The 19641-nt window shown below is 41.9% G+C and overlaps 2 protein-coding genes across 3 annotated transcripts; one reads left to right on the forward strand and one right to left on the reverse strand.

The window, feature by feature from the left end:
* Window positions 1-129: 129 nt before the first annotated feature.
* Window positions 130-11185, reverse strand: LOC6738670 (glycogen-binding subunit 76A). Of its 2 annotated transcripts, none has more exons than XM_016169259.3 (3): window positions 10121-11185; window positions 3743-3932; window positions 130-3637 (listed from the first exon to the last, which is right to left on the reverse strand). In XM_016169259.3, the coding sequence occupies exons 2-3, from the start codon at window positions 3908-3910 to the stop codon at window positions 1760-1762; spliced, it is 2046 nt and encodes a 681-aa protein (XP_016032488.1). In that variant the 5' UTR covers window positions 3911-3932; window positions 10121-11185; the 3' UTR covers window positions 130-1759. The 2 variants fall into 2 exon arrangements, with proteins under 2 accessions (XP_016032488.1, XP_016032489.1); XM_016169260.3 differs by lacking the exon at window positions 10121-11185 and adding an exon at window positions 7046-7223.
* A 1964-nt stretch (window positions 11186-13149) lies between these two features.
* On the forward strand, window positions 13150-18475 carry LOC120284833. Its single transcript, XM_044922901.1, has 5 exons — window positions 13150-14135; window positions 14844-16018; window positions 16163-17212; window positions 17285-18353; window positions 18409-18475. The coding sequence occupies exons 1-5, from the start codon at window positions 13150-13152 to the stop codon at window positions 18473-18475; spliced, it is 4347 nt and encodes a 1448-aa protein (XP_044778836.1).
* Window positions 18476-19641: the final 1166 nt, after the last annotated feature.

Here is a 19641-nt window from a genome sequence, read left to right on the forward strand (position 1 = left end):
TTTTGGGCAGATCTCATAACACTTCTCGCGTATCTCGCGAAATACTCACGCTTCAGTCTAAGTCATTTGGATTGGGGGGACTTTAGTTATGTTTGTGAATTTTCTGCTATGTTAACATATTTATGTAAATAGTTGTAACTTTTAAAGTTCGTTTTATTTGTTGTTTTGCTTTTGTTTTACACATGTTTGCTATGCAATAAACATATTCAATAGTTTCTTTAATCATAAATTTACTTTGTTTAACTATTATTCTCTCTTTTTCGTGTTTTCGGTCGGAAAACGTTGAGGTAGCTGCGTTTGCAATTAATTGTTATAAGTAGCTAATCGTTTGTTTATCCCTGATATAGGCTATTTAAGGTTCTGTTGTGGATAAGAAGAGCTCAAATGGTATTTATTATTATTCAGAAAATACATAGATAACTGAAAGAATCAACCGAAAAGGAATAACTAAGGTTTATGTTTATTTTATTTTGTATATATATTTATATAATATTACGATAGATATATTACGCATCAACATATACATAGAAAATATTCAAATCGTTTAAATTAAAATTAAAGCATATAAAAAATCAAACATTAGAAGAATATCAACATTTAAGAGAAACAAAAGTAAAGGTTTGTCTGCTGGATGGCTAAAAGGGTATTCCCCGATCGGGCTAAAAATATAGTGGGATTGGAGTATTTCCTTTTTGACTGCGAATAGTCAAAAGGTAGCAAAAGTAAACTCGAGTTGACTAGATAGTGGATGTTGGTTAGTTATAGTTAACTTTTGACATGGTCTCTGTGCTCGAACGGATCTGCTTTTACCGAACAAAAAGCATAAAAATGGTGCTAAGCTCATATACTTCTCAGAACTGCTGCTGAACTAAGATTAATGGCAATTAATCTTTTCACATAACTGATTTATTTAAAAGGTACTTTATCTGGCAGATACACAATCTTAATAGCCCGATCCAACTGGCAATCGCTTTCGCATGACAAACAAACCTAGGAACAAAGCAAATAAAAATTGGGAAATGTAACTAAAAACAGAAGAAGACATTGAAGAAACTGATCTGAGTTTTAGTTTGTTATCACTTGCTCTTCTTATAACATACGACTAACAACTATCTTTGGGATTCATTCGAACCTTGCTGCTGGCTTTTCTTCTAGTTCGCACTACTCTGGTTTGATTCTTTAGTTTTTTGTGGTGCTCTTACAGCTCCTCTTGCCCTTCACTAACCCTTCAATCTTTTCCATTCATTCTATAAAAATATAAACAATGTTTGCCTTCCTTGGAAGGGTAGGGTGGTTCGATTTATCGACGTGCAGGGACTGAAATATTCTTGTGGGAGTTATGTAATTTCTTGACATTTCGTACGACAGTTCTTCTTGTTAGTAACAGCTCTTAAGTTGCAAAATATCAAAACTTAATCTGCCTTTGACTGAAAATTTCATTCCAAATTAGTTCCAGATGTGTTGATACGTTACGTTAAGAATTGCCAAAAAAATACTTAGTTCCTTGTGGATTTCTAACAAAAAATCCAATCACCCTAATGAAGAGCTAGCCCCACGAAGGTTGGTATTCTGATCTGTGATCTCTGACTGGGCGGTCATATGGGACTGCTGGGATTTGATTTCTTACTGGGACGTAGACACCACGTCAAGGCCCGGAAACTTTCCCAGATCTTGGTGTCGTGTCGTTGGATTGGGCATGGTGGGGGGATGGATTCTAGACGGGATGCCAGTGCCTTTAGTGCGGGCCCATCGCCACCGGTTAGTAGAAGGAGCTGCACCAGGCATCGCCCGCCGTGGGGCTTAGCAATCCGACCAGACTGGCACTATGGCCGGTGGATACGGCGCCAGTCGCCACAGACGGAGGCGATGCCGTGGAGCCGCCGGCGGTATGTGTCGAGCTGGGCAAACACTGGAAGCAGTAGTTGGCCCCGTAGTTGTTGTCCCAGAACTGTTGGCCCTTGCACTGGAACCTTACGGCGAACTCCAGCCTCTGGCCCACGTGCAGCGAGTTGCCGAACAGCACGAAGGTGAAGATGTCGGAGAAGCCATCGCAGGAGTTCTCCACGTAGTTGGCCTGCAGGTCGGCGTAGCTCCTCCATCCGTCCAGTGAGTACCTTATGTGCACCGACTTGTGAAAGTCCAGATTGCGCACGCGCACCGATCCGGATATCGTCTGGTTGATGTTGTCCGTCACGGCAGCGTTCTCCAGGGAAACTTGCTTCTCCCGGACCGCATCGAGGAACTTGGGCAGGCCTCCTGGCTGCTGGAAGAGGGGCATCAGTAGCTTGTCGGACTTGGGGCCGAGCTGAAGTGGCGGCTCTGACTCCAGGATCTCCAGGTCCTCGAATGCCGATTTCGGTATGGTGGGTATCTCGTCCAGGAAGGTCTTCACATCGGCCAGATCCAAGCCAAGGACATCGGCGAACCTTACGATCTTCTTGCGACCCGGAGTTCCGGGTGGTGTCTTTCCCGTTTTCAGGGAGGAACAACGCCTGATGCGCTGGGGTCTACAATCGTCTTCATCATCTGTGGTATCGACTGTGGCACCCCGACTGTGGGCACCATTCTTTTCCACAGCCTCAGTGGCATCCTGTTTGGCCTGTTCGATTTGGGCCAGGTCCACATTTACGGTGAGATTACTGGCCGACTTGTCTGTTTCATCCACACCACTGTCTGGCGAGAGTTCATCATTCCTGCTTTCCTCTGGTGATCTTTCCGGCGTGGTTACCTCGGTGGGAATTGATTCTGTGGCGGATTTGTGGTTGGTTTCCACTTGAACTGTATCGTTGGAGGTTTCCTCCTGAACCCTTTCATCGGACGCGTCCTCTTGGACTCTGTCCTTAAGGGATTCTTTTTGAAATCCTTCGAATGGGGTTTCTTCTACAACCCTTTGCTGGGAGCTTTCTTTTTGAACTCTATCATTAGGTGATTCCTCTTGGGTTCTGTTAGGGAAGGCTTCCTCTTCTTGTGGAGCGGCGATTACATTTGGAGCTCTGTTTGTAGTACCAGCTACCTCCAGGACGTCCTTCAGTTGCAGCTCCTCCACCTCCTCGAGATGCCCATTGGTGAGCTTGCCCTCCTCGGCCCTTGTCTGATCCACTTCCGTCAAACTGATGCTGTGCTTTTGGAGCTCACTGAGGATCTGAGCCTGCAAGAAGGCCTCGTCCTCCTGCACTGCATCCTGGCCAGCTGGCTGCTCCTCCTGCACTCCATTGGTCAGTCCATGCCTTCCGTTCAGTTGCAGGGTATTCACATACTCCTTGAGTTCCGAGGCTGGCAGCGTCTGATCCTGGGCAGCTGCAGCCTTGGATGTGGAAGCGGATGCATCAAAGTACGGACCATCATTGCTGCTACTATGGCTGCTGGCCATTGAAGCGCAGGCATAGCCCGACTCCGCCGTGGAGTTGTGCGGCGTATTCGAGGCAGTTTCGATTAGGCGCAGGTACTCGCACTCGTCCACAGGACTCCCCGGCGACTCCAGCTCGCAGTCGAAGTCGAAGAAGGAGTCGGACTCATGGCGCAGTGGCTGCAGGTCCGTCACCGTTTGCTCCGAGTCGTGGGAGTTGACCCACGTGTTCGTGCTGGTTCCATTTATGATCGGCTCATCCTCCGCGTTGCCCTCGCCCTCCTCGGTTGTCTGCGGAGTGGAACACTCAATTAGTTTTCAATGTATAGACTATAACAAGCCATATAATATAACTCATTTTTGATTTTTCCCCCCATTAAGATTACATATATTCACCTGTGATCCCAAGGTGCGCAGCTTGGAGGACAGACTCCGTGCGAATGCCTCGGCTCTTCCGCGACATGAGGACATCCCTATGGTGGGTATGATGGAGATGATGCTGCAGGGCGGCCTGCTGTCCGGAGTGCTCGTGTGTGTCAGTGGTATATCGCCGGGATCGTTCATTTACGTCCGATCTGCGGAATATCTGCAAGTATAGAGTCATCGGGATATGTGACGTGAGTGATATATTGAAACGGGATGAGCAATTTTTAAGTAAACAAATAAATTCGCACGAAATGTTGTTTTCCATCACTTTCCCTTTCCGCTTGTCGTACCCAGTGGCATTTTAAAACAGCTGGGAAAATATCATCTGCAGTATATATGCTTTTATTATCCTCAGAGCATTTTTCATTTCTCTTTCGTTGCCTGTGTCTTTCATTTGATTTAGTTGGTTGTCATTAAAATTTAAATAGACTATTGAAAGAATTTCTCGTTTTAATTTGTTCTGGCTTGCCAAAATGTGAAAAATTTCGCAGAAAATATTTTATATGAATTGGAGTTGACAAATATACCATATTTGGTTTATAGCTGAAGGATTTGCAAAGGATGTGGAAACCCTACTATTTCCGAGGATGTTCACTAGCGCCACCTGGCGGCGATAACAGTATGTGCTCATATGTGGAGGTACCCTTTAAATTTAATAAATATTTAAATTTAATAACGCAGCGTATTATTATTATCAAAAATAACCTGCAAGGGTGACTATAATCTGTACATTGAGCCAAACTTAATATAGTTTCCAAGATCTTGTTTATACGGACGGACAGATGGCCATGCGTACGGACGGACACTAGATAGCTGTCCTTCCACCTCTTAAACTATAATTTCAGCAACTATACAAATGTTAGACACCTTTAAAAGCCCCAAGAACCGAATATTTTCTTATATAAGTCAGGTGATGAAAACCCGTGATAGATTGTCCGATGTATCCAATGTATCAATGAACCGCCCGATGAACCGGATGACCACGACAAATTGTTAACACCTCACTGTCTTGCTCTTGGCAGATGGCAATGTTATTGTTTTCATTTTGCGGCGGCTGCACGTGCATTACCTTTGATCAGGTGCAAAGCCAAGCCACGCCCACTAAGGGATATGTGCGATGAGAGCGAGAAGGCGTGTTAATTGGGAGAGGAGGTGCCGCCCAATTAAGACATCAGAGCTTTTATTTTCAAAATTAGATGCGCCAATCAAGAGGAGACAAAGTCAATTGGCCTTGAACTTTTCGCGGCATTTCTTTTCGTCTGCTTCGATTTTCCGTCCTTTTTCGTTTTATGTGTTTTACTTTTTATCTTTGGCAGCATGCATAGGAAATTTAATTAAGCAGTAAAATGATTAAAAAAAAAGTAAGAAAACTGACATTTCTTGCCTCGCCAAATGGCGTCGACAAAGTTTTTAAATAAACAAACGATCGTCCGACAATCGATCGATTAAGGAGGTCGAGATGCTGATCTCTTTTAAAATTTCCTTAAGTTTAAATGCAGATCTTTTGTACCTTTAGCTACATATATGCAGATGCCTCTAGAGATGAGGTGGTGCCACTTATGGCAGATATTTCATGATTCACAGACTTCCCCTGCAACTCAGTACCTTTATTAAACATTTTTCGGCCTACAGATGGGCGAAATACTCTTTTGGCTTTTGGCCAACAGCCTAAATGCGTTTTGGGCGCTAATGACGTTGGGTCAAGAGAGGCATTACCAAACCGAATGCATACATAAAAAATCGTAATCGCTTTGAATTGTTGTCATTTACGTATTTAAAAATTAAGATACCATTCTGAATATTTCAGATTTCTATAATTGAAACGTAGATGAATTTATGTTCTAATTTAACTTTTAGTTTCGTTTTTTTTAGAATATTCTATAGTCCCATAATAATTGCTAGTGCAGCGTCGCGAGCTCACATTTTATAAATAAAATATATGCACAGCGAAAAGAAATGAAAATAAATAAAATGAACACGATATCTATAAATAAAATCTAAGAAAACATATGTCTTTGGCTTTTATTTTACGGCCAAAGTAACATTTCCGTTTTTTCCTCTTATACATGATATTTTATTTGGCTTGGCGAATTTACGCCTCGTTTTGACGGTAACTGCGTAACTGAAAATATTTTCTTAATTTTTTCTTCAAGTTTTCGACTCAAGTTGATATACGCACTGACTCAAGAGGAACCCATAAAGCCGCTTAATTGAATTAAATTGGGGAAAATGTACGGAATTGATGTTAAAGTGGACACCCCAGCGGCTCACGCAATAAAAAAGTTATTCGAATTATGCTTGATTGGTTCACAGTGGAAGTTTGGAAAAATAGGTAAAGGTGCCAATTTTGTACAGAAAGTAAAAGTATTCTCATTAATTATTACTCATATATGAAGTCTAAAATGGTATAAAAAATATAGTATTCTGCGAAAGTTCTAAAACTATTTAACTTACAAATTTAATGGGGTTTCGGTAACGTTTCTACAAAATTTAATAAGTATTCTCAACAAGGCAATAAGTTATTATTGCTAATAAGTACTTTACAAAAGCTTTTCGCATTGCCAAAAATATTTTAATTAAAATATATATTCTTATACTTCTTAGTCACTTTCTATTTTAAATGAATTTGAGCATCTACTACCATTTATATATAGTCTTTTATATGCTATATTATAAAGAATAACAACATAATTTTAAAATAAAAATTCAAATGATGAGACTGAGTATCTGAAACAATAAGTTACACAGTTTGAAATTATTTGCATATTTAAACTATACATAATAGTATAAAAATGTGCTTTATTATTAAACTGGAAATCACTCGAAATAGAAAGATTTGCACTATTTACAAGCCCTTCAGGTGCCGCGACTATTATTGACAGACAATCTTATCATCATGCATCTCGCAGTTGCATTTGTCATGTCAATTAGTTAGTCACTGGTCCAGAGATAGATGCGCCATTAGCTGTTCACACCACTTAAGTAGTTCGATTAGATGTTTCCAGGCCCACCGACTACTGGGCACTATGGCTTCAATGCCGGTCACCACCGGCTTATCACCTGAACCACACATGATATTTGCCACTGGGCGATGGTTGGGTGAGTGGGTGGCTTGGGTGGTTGGGTGGTGCGGCGAGCGGAACACTTAATCATGCTGCGGCGGCGTCCCGATTATGAGGCGTGATAACGAATTTGCAGTTTTATTTATAGCAATCTGAATTGACCCGCGAACGCCGCGCTCACAATTGCACTCTTAGTCGATTTTGCACCTACACTAGACGGCGGTGATATAACCGATCGATCGGTTCACCCCACGAATCTCCGCCTGGGATTATGATAGCTGGGGGTGTGGGTTTATGGCAATCCAAAAAGACTTCGAGCCAGAACGAGAAAACCACCGAAAACCACTCGAACTGCACCACGTCTGCAGCGTCACGGTGTCGGGCGTGCACTGACTACCCACCGATCTTTTTGTTGTGTTTTTGGCATTCAGCAAATCCACCCTGATTGATAAGGCGAAATCGGAACGGATCGGATCGGATGGGATGGGATGGGATGCGATGGGATCGCATCGAAAGCGAAGCGCAGCGCGGCGGAGCGGAGCGAAATCGCAAATCGCAGCCAAACACTGCCCTCAAGCAGATTGCATTCACCCTGCATCCGCATCCGCCTCCACGGGAATGCGAATCCGAATCTCAATTGGTATCGGTATCGGTATCTGTATCTGTATCTGTATCTGTAGCTGTGCCACTGTATCTGCAATGGCAATGCATAGAATCCTAGAATCCGACTACCGATACTGGCAGACAGCCGCCACTAAAGACAGATGCTCGTGATCAGTGACGTCGCCGTCTCGGTTGGTCTGCCTCCATCTTAATCTTAGCTAACTGCTCTTTGAAGTGCCCTTCTCCCATAGAGAGTAATACTAAAAGTAACTTAATTGGTCAGGAAACACATTTTAAGGATGAAAACATTGGTCTTATCTTTATTATATGTACTAAAATAGTTTAATTATTTTTGTCTTTTTGGTTTAAAATATGGACCTCTTTAAAGTACCCTTTTTCAATTCAAAATAAAATAAACCAGAAAATTCTACAAAAATTTTAGATTCCACTGTGCCTCTCAACCGCACATGGAGCACTTCAGCCAACGGATTTCCGTGGCTGCAATAAATTGGTAAGTACTGTAACTTATTGCTTTGGCCATATCTACCGTGTTACCCGCAGATAAACTATCAGCGTTCCATATTTGCTGTCAATTAAGGCCCGTGGGCTCTGGAGAAGCCTCCACCCGCTGTGATTGTGGGATTAAATATTCGAGTATGTGCGAATGCCAGAATTGGCCATTCTGTGTGTTTCTAATCAGCGGACGGGTCTTTGCATTTGTTGGCCAAGCATAAGATTAGGCAACTAATTTGTTTGCCTGCGGATTTGGCGCCGGTATACATAGTTTGTAATTCTGATTTGGCAGAACTAAGCCACTTGAGTTGGATTGATGGATGACAGGAGGTGCTGGAGGAGATAAGATTGCCCAGCGGATCATTGAACTGTTCTACAAAGTCAATATGCTCAGAGAATTAGTCTAAACTGGCAATTAATTAGAAATGTGAAGAGCAGTGATAAGCGAATAATCTTATCTTTACCAGTGTATATTTCTAAATTGTTGAATTTATCAGTATCGAGATGCTCTTAAGAAATATTAAATTATAATTAAAATAAATTAATGTTTGGTATTAAGATTGCAACAACATACTCAAGAATATATAATCTTTTATATGATAATATTTTTCTATTGAAAATAATATGTAAGATTCAGTTAGCAGTTGAAGCTAATAGTAGTAAGATTTAAAGATTTTTGGAAATATTTCCTTCGAATAATTCGTATATACAGCCACTTGAAATGTTCAGCTTTAGAAACTAAGAAATATAATTAGAGAACATTTTCCCGCTGTCATTCAGTGTCGCATATATCATTAGCATAAATTCTATTCCGGCCAATTTTTTCAGACCGGCAAGTGCCGCCCGCGCAGTTGAAAAGAGCCCAGAAGATACGTGTTCCACCCATCAACAAACCACAACAGCTGACTGGCTTCTTTATTTATAAATAAACCGAAATTAATAATATATAATATTAATGGGGAATTAGCTGAAATTTGGACTGGCACATGTGGCTCGATCCCGGGTATCCGGACTTGAAATACTCGAAACCCAACCAAAAAGAATCGATTTCTATGTGAACTCCACCGCAATCAATATAAAATACAAGTGGATTACACGAGCCTCGTTTGAAGCGCTAATTTGCCTACAGTAATTTTTCGTATCTATCGGATACAAGGCGCGTGTGTGAGTGCGTGTGTTCGGATGTGGGTGGTTTCCACACTCATTTTTTGCTTTTCGGCAGCGCGTGGATTTTTTTATTTATATTTGTATGACATTGCTACCGAAAGAAATGTCAAAAGCAAACAAAGCCAAGCACCGTGAATGGCAAAACGAACTGGAAAAACGCTTGCGCCGTTCTGAAAACTATGTTACAGATACAAAGATACTCGGCGAAGGATACGGATACTTTCGCTTTCCACTGGCTCTCGCTTTCCTTTTTATGGTTATTGTTGGGGTGAATTGCTTGTTTTGATTACTGTGATAACGAGACTCGAATTGTTTTGTTTTGATTGAGGCAGACAAGAAAATTTTACCATCGGATTTTTCTAGACCACGGTAATGATTAAGGAAAGTACTTGCTCTAGGATTTGTTACATAAATGTTTTGAGTATAACAAATTCTTTAGTTTAGAATTTATGTTCAAAACTGTTTGCTGGAAAATTAGAATAATTTTTCAATATTATATAACGAAGATAAGTATGAGCTGTAGCCTTTATTTATTTGGGTAAATATTGAACCATCACCAAATAATTTTTTAAACAAAGTTAATCAATTCAACTAGTTATGGTAACTCTGTATTCATTTATGTTAAATTTTGATCTGTATTAATCTATAGACTGAGACCGGTTTTTATCTTAATACTCAAATAAATTGATTGTAATTGTCAGATACATTTCTTGAACTGCCTGAACTTGCACTTCATTGAACTTGATCTGACTTTTGAGTTTAGCTCGAGTCACTATCAAATCGAGAAATCTCCATGTCCACTTCGACATATGAAGCTTTGACTTTAAGTGGCAAATCCAATGTCAATTGTATCTGATGGATAAACGCGCAGCCTAATTGCAGCATCGCCAATTGGACGAACTTAATTGTGGTACATGAAACCAACACGCAATGTTTTGTATAAAACACGCACTTCATTAAGTAAATTATGAATATAGAGTCGCAATAATTATGATTTACCCACCTGATGTCTTAATATTATTCCAAGGCTTTCCCTTTTTGGCGTTTTGGCCAGCGTTCTACTCGCGCTCGTCGGCGTAGCAATAAAAAGAACTGCTTGTCAAAAGTCGTGGCATAAATATCGCCCACATACACCGATTCTGGATATATATAGTTACTATATGCGCTGGTGGGCCCGTAGGTATTCGCGTGCCCTGCTGTCGTTTATGCTGCGATGCCAGAGGAGGTGACCCAATGATGGTGAAAGGTTACCGAAGGATATTCGCCGCCGAGAACTTTCACTTTCCTTTACCGCACACACACACACTTACACAGGCCGCCAGGGGCGCTAGTTAGATAACACTTGCTTATTTCAGATTTCTCGGATATGTGGTTTGCCTTTAATTTGATTAATTTTTCTATTTTTGGGCGGGTGATATCTTTGTAAATGTCAATTATTTCGAATTATTTTAGCACATCTTTCGGTTGTGGGTTAAAGCTTTGATAAGGATCCGTCGGGACTTTTCGGCTTTCACGAAGGCACGCGAAAGTTCTTTGACTTCAATAAAATTTTCACTTTTATGCGGTGCAGCGTGTTGTTATTTATTTCTGTGATAGCTACTATTATTGTGTTATTATTTTCATTAATAATTGTGTGTATTTTTGCCAGCGCTGAGTGGCAGCCGTGGCAGCAGCGCCCGTTGGAGTGGCAACGTTGGCGACTTGGTCGCAATAAGAGTGTCATTCAAGGGCATTGCAAGGTCGCAGCAGTTGCGTCTTTCGCCCACTGGCAGCTGAGATGCGAGAGCGCCAAACGACGGCCTCTTTTCGGTTCTCCGATACACAGATACAACGATTTTCGAGAATATATTTCGTACTTATTATTTATTTTTTTTGCAAAACAGAGTGCCGGTGCTTTCGGGTGAAGGGGGGCTAGTTCACGCAGCGTTTTTAATTATTACTATTAAATTTGGCTATACGCGTATCTCACGGATACGAGTTCAGCCCGTGCCCGCGTCTTGTGCCTCCCAAGTCGCCCGTTTGGCCCTCCTGTCGTGTGGCAACTGAGGCAAGTCTCGCCAAAAGTTGCAACCTTTCGGGCCCCACTTTCGCTCTCATTCTCACCGCTTCTCTCGGGAATTCTCACTCTCGGTGGGTGGCGTCTGGGTGGTTAGATAGCACGGCTCTACAATGTCAACGATTGGAGAGAGGCAAACTCAGGAGAGAGCACTTTTCAAGCTGTGGACTGTGGTCGCCAACATGGAATGAATTTAAAAAAGGTCATATTTAGAATTTAATGAAATATATATAATAATATATATTTATCCAGAAAGAAAGTACATCTTCGAAAAAGGTTTATTTATTCCTTAAATCTATATCTCTAGCTTTAAGCCAAAGTAAAGTATTAAGATATTAGTAAGATAATTAAAAAAAAACTTTTGATATATATTTTATATTATATATATTTATATTTTTTTTTAAATATATTTTTAATCGAGTAACTTACCACTGTGCAGCATTTGTTTGCATTCTGACTACGCTCTTGATTTCTCCCAGTGATATCTCTCCATATTGGCTCTCTTTATCGCTTTACTCGGTCAAGTGTGGAGCCGGCTTTTTTTTTCAAATTCCTGTTTTTTGTTTATATTCGCATATCAAAATTGTTTGTCCAATGTTGTTTTCGTTTCATTGTTTTATTAATTGCTTTCGTTCCTGGCAATTTTTCGTTTACCTATTTGGGGTTGAGTATTTCAGTTACACACTGACGATAAACTGCGGCACAGATACAAATGTATCTTAGTGCGAATTGTATGTGCTCTCTGTTATTCTTTAAGTGCGTTGACTGCCAGGAGAATTCTACGAGAAGATGCAGAACGTGTAATGCAACCTAAAATGAAATTGCATTTATGTGGGCTGCAGATACAGATACAAAGATACATTCTCTTTGCCGCAAATCTGTTAGCCTCTCTTTACTTTTTCCTCCTCTTCCTGAACATTTCTCTTCGGTGTGCTACTTTCATCTGTAGGTCAGCGGCAACTTTCGCTTTCACTTCAGTGCGGCGGCGCTCTCAGCAAAAGCAATTTCCACGCTAAGTGAGCCACGTGCCAGCCCAGAATCTGATGGGGAAAGAATGGGAGCTACCTATTATTCGGTTTAAATCGGTTCTTTTATCACATGACATTTAATTAACTGTAATTTGATTTTGAAATTCGGGTGTGTAATTAGCAAGTTAATCAAAAACTACATGAAGTCATTTTATTTTTTTTGTCAAGAGTATCACTTTAAAATAAAATGTATTTGATTTTAGAATGGGATTTACCTCGATTAGGTATGTGGCTTAGTTTGTAAATAGCTTATTTTTTGTAAGTGCACCTAGTCGGATATGTCAGGAAAAATTTTAAATAATTAAAAATTAAATAAGCTTTAGCAAATACTGCGTAAATATTTAAAATACAAACTAAAAATATTGAATGCCATATGTACGGATTATGAGCGGAGTCACCCGGTGCTTCAGCTGTCTTAACAGCGGATTAACATTTTATGTATCGATGCTAATTGAACTGAACTGTATTCTTTCTTTCTCTCTTGTAATTTTGCGGTCATAGCGATCAGACGTGATTTTTGTATATGAAGAAATAAATGAAGTTAAATAGTGTATATATGATTCTTATTTGCGAACCCCATTACAATGATGTCAAGGCAGTGAGGCATCACAACTATTCATTGGTGGCCCATGAGGGGAACTTTGCTCATAAGAATCATAAGTAATAATTGCTAAAAGCTGTTTGGCAATTTGATCTTCGTGGTCGGCTTCATCCAGATAAATCACCGTGCCTACGTTTTCTATCGCGCTCGCTCTCATCACGACAGAGCAGTATACGCAAACATTCGCGCTCGCTCTCATCACGACAGAGCTAAGTCCCGTTGCCCTTCGATTCCGTTAGATTTGCCGGAATCTCTGCCAACACAAAAACAAGACGTCAAAGAAGAACACCGATAACATACGAGCATTTGTGCATATTACATACAGTGGAGCAAAGTCAGTATAAACAATGTCGAAATTTGATCAACTGGTGCGAGTTCAAACTGACCGCATTGAGTCTTTGAAGCGCTTGTTCAGTAATGTGAAAAAAGACTCGAGTGCGCGGAAAACGGAAATATATTTCGAAAAACGTTTGAATCAAATCGACGAGTTTAACAAAGAATTTCATCAGGCGCATCACACACTTATATGCATGGCAGAGTACGAAGAAAGTGTGTATAAGCTACAAAATACAATCAGCCAATTCGAAGACCTAGGCATGGAAGTTTACTGTTTCGTGGCCGAAGAAAAGAAACGAATTTATCCAGGCACAGTGACGCACAACGAATCAGCTAACTCTACAATAACAACACATGTAGAGGAAGTACGGATACCACTGCCAAAATTACCAGTTCCGAAATTCTCTGGCAACTGCGCGGACTGGCCAAGTTTTCATGATGCATTTTTACGCTTAATTCACAATAATGAGCGTCTGGATAAGATTCAAAGGTTCCATTTTTTAAAGGAAGCATTACCAGTAGGCCTGGACAACGACATTCGCCAAATCGCTTTAACTGAAGCAAACTATGAAGTCGCTTGGACCACACTTCTACAACGATATAACAACCCACGAATTGTGTTCGCCAGCCACATGAACATGCTCTACAACTTACCGAATCTTTCGAAAGAAAAATCTGCTGACATACGGTCTATGGTTAGTACAGTCAACGTCTGCATTGCCGCTTGCAATACCGTCAAGGCGCCACTACAGGGAGGAGATTTTTGGCTGACTCATTATCTAACAACCAAACTACCCAAAGACACTCACACAGCTTGGGAGCATCATCTGGGCAGCAAGATTGACGTTCCTTCATACAAAGATCTGCAACAGTTCCTCAATGATCGACTTGTTACGTTAGACGCTATTGAAAGCCGTAACGCGTGCAGCGGCATGAAACAGTCAAATGAAACTTCAGACGGTACTAAACGCGTGCGTGTGCACAGCGCCCACACCAGGTCGGGTGCTTCCGCGTCCGCTTGCTATCATTGTGGCAACTTACACATACTTCGAAGATGTCCGCAATTTCTTTCAATGGATTGCTACCAACGGAAGGAAGTGGCCAGCAAGGCAAAATTGTGTTTAAATTGCCTGGGAAAATCGCACACACAAGCAAGCTGCCCCAGCAACAAGAATTGTCTTCATTGTGGTCAACGTCATCACACGATGTTACATTTTCCAGCAACACAGCCAACGCTGATACCCTCCTCGACATCATGCCAAAGTTCAGCAGCCAGTTCAGATGCCAAGCCGACTCTACAGTGCATGTCAACTACAACTTCATCTATGACTCATCGAAAGGTACTACTAGCAACAGCTCGGGTTGTACTCAGTAACACACAGACAGGATGCCAGGCCACGGTAAACGCGCTTCTTGACCAAGGATCGGAAGCAACTATCATTTCGGAGCATGCTGTACAGTCTCTCCAGCTCTCCCGAAGCACAACTCGCACTTCAATCACCGGAGTCGGTCAAGATTCAGGACGACGCTGCAAATTCATCGTAAGTTGTTCGGTGCAAACAGCAACTAACCCAAATTTCTCGTTAAAGGTCGACGATGCTTATGTTTTGAACACGTTGACATCACACATGCCAAGTCAAAGTTTTCCAGCAGGAAACTGGAGTCATATCCATGGTCTCATGCTCGCAGATCCCTATTATTATAGATCCAAGCGAATCGATATCATTTTTGGAGCCGACCTTATGGCACAACTCTTGTTACCTGGAACTAAGATTGGCTTGCCAAACGAACCCATAGCGCAGAATACTCAACTCGGATGGGTTCTGTTAGGCAATGTTGGCAACACGCATATTACACGCCACATTCGATGTAATCATGCCATAATAAACTCCGAAGAGCTGCTTAAGGTATTTTGCGAGGTAGAATCAGTTCCAGAACGCCCAAAGCTCTCCAAAGAAGATCAATGGTGCGAGTCTTTCTTTAAGCAGACCCATCAACGTCAACCAGACGGCAGTTATCAAGTCCGTTTGCCATTCAAGAGGAACTTTGACCCCAGTATGACGCTCGGAAAATCTCATCAGATCGCCCTGAACAGATATCTTCAACTCGAAAGGCGCCTTCAAAGGGACCCAGACAAATGGATCAGATACTGCAAAGGAATTGAAGAATATTTTCAACTAGGTCAAATCACGTTGGCAGAGACGAGCGAAAACTCAACCATAACCACGGATTCCTACGGTCGGCATGTTGCATCATGCGTGCTACCACATCATGCAGTTTTCAAAGAAGAAAGCCTCACCACAAAACAACGTATCGTTTTTGACGCATCGGCCCGGACCTCAAATGGCAGATCGTTAAACGATGTACTATGTGTAGGTCCCACGCTGCAAAATGATCTGCCAGCCGTTCTCTTAAATTGGAGACAATATCAGTTTGTTTTCACTGCCGATATACAACGAATGTATCGCTGTATCAATGTCCACCCTGATGACACGCAGTACCAGAGGATTTTATGGCGGGCGGCGGATGGAGTCATCAAACAGCATTGCTTAACTACCGTCACGTTTGGAACAGCGTCTGCACCTTATACAGCTATAAGAGTCATCCATCAAATCGCTGAAGACACACAGACAAAATATCCTATGGCATCCAACGTTCTCAAAAATGAGATATATGTCGACGACATTCTCTCAGGCGATCATTCACAAGAGGAAGCAATACGGAAAAGTTTGCAAACTATGCTAGCTTTAAAATCCTCTGGCATGGAGCTACGAAAATGGGCTAGTAATGACCAGGAGCTGATGGCAACGATACCTCTCGAGCATCGATGCAAGCAGACATCCCTCAGTTGGGACAATGCGGACACCATCAAAACACTGGGTATGTACTGGTTGCCCAAGCAAGATTGCTTCACTTATAAATTACTAGCAAATACTCCAGCCGGTATAACAAAACGCGAAATCCTATCGACCATAGCACGTTTATTTGATCCTCTTGGATTAATCGCTCCAGTTGTAATTTCAGCAAAGATTATATTGAAAGAAATTACACTAGCGAAGCAATATCGCGAGGACGGATCGAGTACATCACTGGATTGGGATGAGCCAGTTCCCAACACCATTGCCGTCAAATGGCAACAATTTCGACAGCAACTAATGAAGGTTAACACGATCAAAATACCACGCAGCGTCAAATTTACGCCACTATTTAGTAGTGAGATACAACTGCACACCTTTTGCGATGGATCCTCCAGTGCTTACGCAGCAGCAGTGTATGCACGCACCCAACAGTCTGATGGGACTTTCTATACCACTCTCATCGTCGCAAAATCAAAAATTTCGCCAACCAAGCCGTTAACAATACCGCGCACTGAGCTATGCGGTGCAGTATTAGCTACCAAACTCACCAAATGGGTGCTGGAGAATAACCGATGGACCAATGCACATATATCTACCTTTTACTGGACCGATGCTACCATTGTTCTGCACTGGATTAAAGGAGACATTACTAGGTGGAAAACGTTTGTAGCCAACCGAGTGTCTTACATTCTCGACCACACCTCAGCGGCTCAGTGGCACCACATAGACACATCGGAAAACCCAGCAGATTGCGCAACCAGAGGCTTACCACCGAGCCAAATACCTGATATTTGGTGGCATGGCCCATCCTGGCTATGCAAACCACACAATATTTGGCCAAACACGCAATCACAATTGCTCAATCCAGAAGAACGGGATCTGGAGGCCAAATCCATAAAAATTAGAGCCTTCACTACCTTGTCAGACACAAAGGATTCTATTATTGACCGATTCTCGTCGTATACAAAACTGCTACGTGTCACGGCATACATGTTACGATTCTGCCACAATGCTCATGCTCGAGCACAACGAAGTCACGGATCACTCTCTCCTGACGAGCTGGATGAGGCCCTGTGCTGCATAGCTCGCCTTGCACAATCCGATACATTTCACGCCGACATCCAAGCGCTTAAAAGGAACAAGCCGTTACCACCCCGTAGCACACTTTCAAATCTTACACCGTTTCTTGACAACAATATCTTGAGGATTCGTGGCCGTCTCAAGCATTCAAATCTCTCTTTTTCTCGAAAACATCCAATTATATTACCTCATTGTCACCTATTTACAGATTTGGTAATTCAACACTCTCATCAGCTCACTCTACATGGCGGCGCTCAATTAACACTGGCTCACATACGCTACAAATTCTGGATTCCCAGAGGCAGACAAGCAGTCAGGCGAATCATCCGGAAATGCGTCACATGTTTTAAGGTAGCTCCAGTCGTAGCGAAGCAATTGATGGGTGACTTGCCATTACATCGAGTCAACCCCCCAACTCGTCCGTTCATTACAACAGGAGTTGACTACACTGGTGCGATTGAACTTCAAGCCGCGCGTGTACGAGGATCAACCACCTACAAAGGCTATGTAGCCATTTTTATATGCTTAGCAACCAAGGCGGTCCACTTGGAAGCCGTCACTGGACTTTCAACAGAGCACTTCCTGCAAGCATTTACGCGATTCACCGGACGTCGAGGACAAGTTCAACATATGTATAGTGATAACGGCACAAATTTTGTTGGCGCGAGTACATCGCTTAACCAGCCCATCACTTGCAAGGCAGCCCTAAACGAATCGACATGTCAACATGGGACAAGGTGGCATTTCACACCTCCATATTCTCCCAATTTTGGTGGCATCTGGGAGGCAAACGTGAAAGCAATGAAGCATCATCTTAAACGGATCGTCGGCAGCCACAAGCAGACGTATGAGGAGCTTACTACAGTTTTGATCAGGATTGAAGCATGTTTGAACTCACGTCCACTTTGCCCGCTAACCGCCGACCCTGACGATTTAGAAGTACTAACTCCAGCACATTTCTTAATTGGTGACGCACTACTGGCACCGCCACAAGGTCGGCCGAATAATAAGCCTTTGCGTGAACTATTTCTCGCACAACAACACATGACGCGACAATTCTGGTCCCAATGGTCTCGTGATTGGTTATCACACTTGCAAACTCGGCCAAAGTGGTGCCAAATCAAAGATAATCTTAGCATCAACGACTTAGTCATTATAAAGGATGATAATCTACCACCAGCTAAATGGACTATAGGCCGAGTCGTCGAACTGCACCCTGGATCGGACTCGCTAGTCAGAGTGGTTACATTAAAGACGAAATCTGGCATTCAAAAGAGGTCAATCACAAAGCTTTGTCCACTTCCGATTTCAACATAATTATGATCAACACAGGGATCAAGAATCACAAGGAGCCTTCATGCTGGACGACGCATTGGCGGGCGGCATGTACGGATTATGAGCGGAGTCACCCGGTGCTTCAGCTGTCTTAACAGCGGATTAACATTTTATGTATCGATGCTAATTGAACTGAACTGTATTCTTTCTTTCTCTCTTGTAATTTTGCGGTCATAGCGATCAGACGTGATTTTTGTATATGAAGAAATAAATGAAGTTAAATAGTGTATATATGATTCTTATTTGCGAACCCCATTACAATGATGTCAAGGCAGTGAGGCATCACAACTATTCACCATAGATTATCCTCTTTTTCTAAGGCTTTATGGAAGTGCCGCGCTGTTTCCCGTCGTAACCCCCCACGTTCCACCACCTTAAAACTTTTTGCAATTTTTTAAATTAATTTAACACAAGGGAGAATGTCTATATCCTCGACTATGAGAAAGTTCAACAATTGTTTTGGCATATCGATAGAAATTGGCAAATATAATAAGAAGATAATAATAAAAAGAGATTTTTTAAAAGTGTGGTCGTGCTATTTTTGGGCGGTTTTGCAATAGAAAGTTAAAAGACTAATAAAAAATTAAAAAACATCAAAACATTTTCAAAACGTGTGGTCGTCATAGTGGGCGTGGTATCATTGGTCAAGAATGCTTGCGCTGCATCTATGTATCTTAAATCTGTATGCTTAATCTCAACATTCAAGCTTTTATAGTTCCAGAGGTCTCGGCGTTCATACCGACGGACAGACAGACGGACATACGAAAGGACATGAACAGATCAACTCGCCTATTGATCCTAATACAGAATATTTTCAACGATACCTTTTACTCTACGAGTAACGAGTATAAAAATATTTGTAGTCTTTCCATACAAAATTCATTATTTCTAAGGATCCAGAGCGCTGCCATCCCGATTTCAGGGATGTTGGTGGCTGCCATCCTGACTGTTTGAAATGTGTACCTAATTCTAATCGATAAGTCAGCAAGGGCAGAGATCTAAAAAGCGAAGACACAACCCTTAAAACCAAGTTTCGCCGCTCTCTGTATAGGTGGCGCATGCGTCTCATTTATTTACACCAGCTAGTTTCTTTATTTTTTATACATACTATGTGAGTTATCCAACCCATAAATATAGCAATCTACCCCAGTTGATAAACAAATTTTAAACTCCAATCTCAGCAGCATTGCCTTTACCCTTGTCTTTGTCGCCAACACTTAGGCACCCGAT

The sequence above is a fragment of the Drosophila simulans genome, chromosome 3L, assembly GCF_016746395.2.
Source record: "Drosophila simulans strain w501 chromosome 3L, Prin_Dsim_3.1, whole genome shotgun sequence".
Classification (NCBI taxonomy): domain Eukaryota; kingdom Metazoa; phylum Arthropoda; class Insecta; order Diptera; family Drosophilidae; genus Drosophila; species Drosophila simulans.

Bases quoted from the DNA above. Each gene is read 5' to 3' on its own strand.
- LOC6738670 (XM_016169259.3), bottom strand. From the start codon at position 3,910: ATGAACGATCCCGGCGATATACCACTGACACACACGAGCACTCCGGAC. The intron at 3,638-3,742 runs GTGAATATATGT...TCCACTCCGCAG, and splicing joins TGCGCACCTTGGGATCACAG to ACAACCGAGGAGGGCGAGGG.
- LOC120284833 (XM_044922901.1), top strand. From the start codon at position 13,150: ATGTCGAAATTTGATCAACTGGTGCGAGTTCAAACTGACCGCATTGAG. The intron at 14,136-14,843 runs GTCGGGTGCTTC...CTATTATTATAG, and splicing joins GTGCACAGCGCCCACACCAG to ATCCAAGCGAATCGATATCA. The intron at 17,213-17,284 runs GTCTCAAGCATT...ACCTATTTACAG, and splicing joins TATCTTGAGGATTCGTGGCC to ATTTGGTAATTCAACACTCT.